Genomic DNA, 5,921 nt, shown 5'->3' on the forward strand with positions numbered 1-5,921 from the left:
GAAATGGAAATTAAGAATGTATCTTTTCAATAGTATCAAGAATTTCCAAATTCATAACGTTTTAGTAACAAGCCCAATTTGTACTTCTGCGTTCATTGACATTCAAGTCTAGACAAAAACAAGCTGTTTGCGATGAATTAAATGGTTAGAAAAATAACAAAAAGTTGTTATTTTTTACACTGTGCTCAAAATCATATTTATTTATATTTTTTGGTAAATGCAATCGTGCTATGAAAATAAGTTAATGACGGATTAAGAAAATTTAAATTTGCAACTTTGAGATACATATCTACATATACGCATGTACAAGCTTGCTTCTTATCAGTTTTGCTAGAAGAATGGCTTCACATTTGTAATTGTACAACCTTCGAACTAAAACAACAATACACAAATACCAAGATCTCGTATAACATACGTTATTAACTTTAGAGGCTTTATAATCAAGTAAGGAAATGCTTAGTTCGGGTGTAACCGATTATTTTATAATCCTGCAAGTTACAAGAATTAAAGCCGGGTTAACACTTTCAGGTAAATAAGGCATATTAGTTATTTAGAGTTTACAGCGAGTTTTCATCTTATTTTATGCATTCGAATCATAAATATGCACCGCTATAAGAAACACATGTTTTCTGAGTTTCATAAAACTAACTCACAGATTGGCGGTATGAAGTCAGCTGGAAATTCAAAAATCGTTGTGTTAGGTATATGGGGAAAGGAAAACATTGGCTCTATTCAACACATTTGTAGTAAGCATGCAAACCACTATCACGAAAGGATTCTCTCTGAATTTCAATTATAAAACTGACACATTGACCAAGGACAAGTTATATGTATTTAGAATGAGGTTACATGATTCTTGCACTAGTAAGGGACCAACATTGAAATCCATTTCAGAATAAAACAAGGGAACCATTGACTTTCAAGATGCTACCCAATGTGAGTTCATTAATTTTTTTTTTTTTTTAATCCACTGTTCCTTAAAATATACCAAAACATCTTAAAATTGTTATCTGCTAATACCGACTTCTTAAAAAAATATGCGCAATATGTAATTAAAAATGAAAATAAGTGTCGCACAATTGGTTTTATAAATTTGCCAAATTTTTTCAATGCCACTACATCAAACCAAGGCCATATATGACAGCTTGCCGAAGTTCACAATACCATAATCGAAATTCGAACATTTCACACGAAATTCGGGAAGCGATATTTTCGTTCGCGTAAAAATAAAAAATACTTGGCTATGATTTATTCATAGAAAGTTTTCGATAGGTCTTATATCTGGAACAAATAACCAATATAAACTTGTGTAAGGGGATGATGAGAGGCTAACGTTTTCCGCTTAGTTTTTATACTCTTGCAATCAGAATGTTATAGTTTTGTTCACCTAACGGTTGTATGTGTCACCTAAAACTCAACGAAATGGATATAGGGTTATATTTATATAAATGATCAGGATGACGAGAAAAGTTGAAATCCGGTTGACTGTCTGTCTGTCAGTCCGTCCGTGACTTGAGTAAAAACAAGAAAAAACATTAACTTCGGCTGCACCGAAGGTAATATATCCTTCACAGGTGCATTTATTTTAGTAACTATGTGTTCAGTTTGTATGGAAGCTATATGCTATAGTAATCCGATATGAACATTTTTTTCGGAGATTATATTCTTACCTTAAGCAGTAATCCATCTCAAATTTCATGAAGATACCCCGTCAAATGCGAAGTTTTCCATACAAGAACTTGATTCCGATCGTTCAGTTTGTATGGCAGCTATATGTTATAGTGGTCCGATATCGGCAGTTCCGACCAATGAGCAGCTTCTTGAAGAAAAATGATGTAAATAAAGTTTCAAACCGATATTTTAAAAACTGAGGGTATATACAGACGGACAAACAGACAGACGGACATGGCTAAATCGATTCAGCTCAACATACTGAGGTCTCCGACACTTCCTTGTGGGTGTTACAAACTTCGTGGCAAACTTTATATACCCTGTTCAGGGTATAATTAAGATATCTTGATGAAATTTGGCATGCAAGTTTCTTAGTCCAAAAATGTTCGAGCTCGTAGATGGCCGTAATTGGCTTTTTCATATCGGCTCTTTCATATGTTCCCCCGTTTCTTTTAACCTCTTGACTGCACCTGCCCAGTTTACCTTTCGATGCCCAATAATTTTATCCGATTATAATAAGGTCGTAGGCGATATTTTTACTTTAAAAAAATTATTGGTATGTTCAAATTGGAAGATATGTGCTCCAAGCACGTTACGATACGGTGGATTATATTGCTTGTAAACGAAAATATTCACATGTTTTTCTTCAATATTCCCTTTCATATAAATGGCGTTTTCTTACATTAGATTGTGCAATTGTGGGTTATTCCGAAGTTGCTGCCGTTTCCACGAATGAAGCAATTTTTTCTTGGGCATACGTCAACATTTCGTTGCGTGTGTTGTGTTTTCAGCGCGCAGGTGTAACGCGTAAACGCGGACGATAAAGCGAAACGCAATCCATGAATATGAAGCATTTCCACAAAGTTTTTCATGAAGCTAAAAAGTAAAATAAACACCTTTCGCGATAAAAATCGAGTAAAACGATATGTTCGAATACATTCCAGTTGCCCACAGACAAAAAGCAATAAAGACCAAGCAAAATTGGAGGGCGTTTTTTTTCCGGTATGGGTTTGTTGTTTAAAGCGGGCGGGAAGGCAACCACACTAAAAAAACAGAATGAATGCCTGCGATGAACAAACAGTGGACAAACAGCTTGAACTGGGCGGACAATAAATAAACTCGTGGCAAAGCGGGCGTTGGACAAAGCGAGGAACACACACTGACAGACCCATAAATATACACGCACATAGACATAAATCAGCGGAAATGCGTTGAACAAAATGCGTAACAACAACAAAAAACGTGAAGGCAATCTTCAGCAGCAGCCGGACCATCAGATACTACAACAACAATAACAACAGCAGCGGCAGATTCAACAAATAGCGCGATATCAACCAGCGACCAGCAATCAAATGAAACATCATCAAAACAAGGCAAGCCGCAAAAAAAGGCCGTCCGACCATTACGAACATTGAAGCGTCACAACAACAACGCCAACAAATGCGGCCACCTCAAGGGCGAAAAGCAATAATTTTTCTGTGCAAAACAAAATGTCCCGCACGAAATGAAATGAGTGCAATGAGCCAAAATGCTGGAAATATATGTGCGCTATGCTGATGCGCCAAAAAATATGCTACGCAAACCAATACATCAAATAAGAAGACAAAAAAATCACTATAACTCTGTGTATGCGAAAAAAGTCTGATTTCGATGTTGGGCAGATAAGGAAAACGAGCAAAACGAAAGAAACGCTAAAAAGCGGAACAAGAGGAACACAGAAAGGCAGCACCAACAAATAGATTTATGTCAACAATTTTTATGTTTGCGGTAACACGTTTCAAAGTGGGGCTCAACATGTTATGCGAGCGCGTGAAATTCGCTGCAACATTTACAAATTGTCTAAATACAAAAGCTGAAGTGCGTGAGCATGTGCAGCTTTTTATCTATGGTATAGGTGTGTATATATGTATATTGCGCTGTAAGTGTTCTCATGTGGGCGTCCTCGGCAATTTAATGCCAATTCCGCAGCGAAATCACATTTGGCAGTTGTTGCTTTTTTTGGCTTTTCGAAGGTTGCCAGCATAAGGTTTTGAATTAATGGCGAGATTTATTGGCAGATGTCTTAAGTTTGGATTGTGATCTTTGTTTATCGCAAACGTAAATTACTTTTTGAGTTTTTCCTCCAGTTGCGGTGAATATTTGGAATTGAGAATGATTGCAATACGTAATTGTATACAAATTTGTATGAATATAATATATTTGAGCGGACGTGACTGTGAGTGACCCATATCAATTGGGGTCACAAATATGAGTAGATCTCTTTACACAATAAATTGCTAATTTACTTTTTGCATACACACGGTGCAGACCTAAGTAGTCAATGCAATCATAGTCGCCATCGCTAATTTTTTAGCAAACACCTAGATGTAAAACACATTCTTCTAATCGTCCAATTTGGAAAGTAGTTACCTCAAGACGAAAAGTTAATTGGATCAGTCAGTGGAGGCTGGAGGAACGCCTCAGTGTTGAAACACTTACCAGCATATCCCAAAAGTACATGCTTCTCTTTTTTTATGAGGAGGGAACTTAGCAACATTACACTAGTCATCAATGAGTATTTATTTCTAAAATCATAAATAAATTTCTAATTTCTAAAATCATAAATAAATACTCATTGATAACTACGGTGAGTTCCTTACTGAGCTTATACGTTCTGTATATTCTGTGTAAATATTTACTTAGAGTTCGTCAATGGGTCAATGGTCGGAGAAACTCTGGAGTGTTCTCTTGTTTTATACAGCCCTACCCCTAATAAGACTTTAAAGTGGACGTCTGGAAGGCTGTTTTATCTTTTTGACATGAGAGGGCCATGGAACACATGAAAATTGCTTAATTTAATTAATACCGTTATAAAAGATAAAGGTTCTTGTAAAAGGCATGCTTGTGCAATTTCTGTTGAGAATCGGCAGACCTTTGTTATGAGCGTACACACACAACTCAATTCACTGCATCTAATGTCTCTAGCTATACATATAAATTATTTATAATATGTTTACCAACCCATGATAATATTTAGTATTTCAGCACGACGCGCTGAGTTCGCACATACGGCTGCTTTTTGCAATACAGTGACGGGTAGAAATCGAAACTAGAATGAAAGTCAAGTATTTCATTTTGCTGTTGTGCTTTGTAGGCGATTTGTCAGATGCTCAAAATGATGGTGGGTTATATCGACAAGAGGCATGCACATAGCTGAACCACGAATGCTAAATATTTTTTTGAAAGTTTTAGAAACATCAGGTAATACCCACCCCTTCAAGAAAATTGGCGGAAAGTACTATATAGTATTTACTGGTGCAAAGGTAATTATGAACGGGTGCTAGATACACGGTCAAGTGCATTTCCCTTTAATTCTCTAATCGTCTTAGATGAATTGGTTTGCGGCCGCGCACCTCTGTCAAACATATAACAGTGATTTAGCCACAATCGATTCTGAAACCGAATTGAACGATCTCAACTTTTATTTGACCTCAAATGGTCAAATAGGTAAATTCTTTTGGTTTGGTGGCACCGATTTGGCAGAAGAAGGCAGATATGTCTCACTCAGCACTGGACGGCCTATGATTTATACGAAATTTGCTGCCGGACAGCCAGACAATTACCAAGAAGAGGACTGCCTTCACCTTCAGGCTTTTAATAATATATTTTATATGAATGACTATCCATGTACAGGAGATGGTTATCCCATTTGTGAAATGCGAAGAATGTCTAAAACGTGTGCCCAAGACACCTGTGAGGATATTTCTACGAGCTGTGCTTTAAAGACACTCGTTCAAGCGTATTTGAGAGCGGAAAATACCTTTAGTTGCAGGGAGTAAATAAAGTACTATAATATATACTAATGACTTCAGTTTTAGCTAATTCCATAAAATCTAATGCAATGGGAACGTATAAATCCAAATAAAAATTATAATTGCGAACTTTTAAGCAGAATCGAATTGAAGTTTTCTTCTTCTGCTTATGGAAATATTGTATATTTAGTTAACTAAAATCGTAATGCAAATCTTTTCAGTTTAAATAGTTTTTATTACTCAATTATCAGTCCATCTAGCATAAATCACAAATCTATTTAAAGTATGTTAAAGGCGAAATACTCGTGCCTTTTATTCATTAAAAGCTAAATTTAAGATTTTTAATCTGTAATTATTAAAAAGTACACAATCTCAATACAGAAGTTTTTTTTGTTTTATTTCTATTTATTTTATATTATTATATGCTATGTGAAAGCAATGAAACGCTCATAACTTATC

The 5,921-nt window shown here is 35.8% G+C and overlaps 1 protein-coding gene across 2 annotated transcripts; it reads left to right on the top strand.

The window, feature by feature from the left end:
- Positions 1-4,672: 4,672 nt before the first annotated feature.
- LOC105228446 (C-type lectin 37Db) lies at positions 4,673-5,609 on the top strand. Of its 2 annotated transcripts, none has more exons than XM_011208295.3 (3): positions 4,673-4,831; positions 4,903-4,973; positions 5,040-5,609. In XM_011208295.3, the coding sequence occupies exons 1-3, from the start codon at positions 4,765-4,767 to the stop codon at positions 5,487-5,489; spliced, it is 588 nt and encodes a 195-aa protein (XP_011206597.2). In that variant the 5' UTR covers positions 4,673-4,764; the 3' UTR covers positions 5,490-5,609. The 2 variants fall into 2 exon arrangements, with proteins under 2 accessions (XP_011206597.2, XP_011206587.2); XM_011208285.3 differs by having other exon boundaries at positions 4,674-4,831; positions 4,897-4,973.
- Positions 5,610-5,921: the final 312 nt, after the last annotated feature.

The sequence above is a fragment of the Bactrocera dorsalis genome, chromosome 1, assembly GCF_023373825.1.
Source record: "Bactrocera dorsalis isolate Fly_Bdor chromosome 1, ASM2337382v1, whole genome shotgun sequence".
Classification (NCBI taxonomy): Eukaryota; Metazoa; Arthropoda; class Insecta; order Diptera; family Tephritidae; genus Bactrocera; species Bactrocera dorsalis.

Excerpts from the sequence above, each read along its gene's own strand:
- LOC105228446 (XM_011208285.3), top strand. The coding sequence starts at position 4,765 with ATGAAAGTCAAGTATTTCATTTTGCTGTTGTGCTTTGTAGGCGATTTG. Across the intron at positions 4,832-4,896 it reads GTCAGATGCTCAAAATGATG|TTTTAGAAACATCAGGTAAT; the intron begins GTGGGTTATATC and ends TTTTTTTGAAAG. Across the intron at positions 4,974-5,039 it reads TAGTATTTACTGGTGCAAAG|ATGAATTGGTTTGCGGCCGC; the intron begins GTAATTATGAAC and ends TAATCGTCTTAG.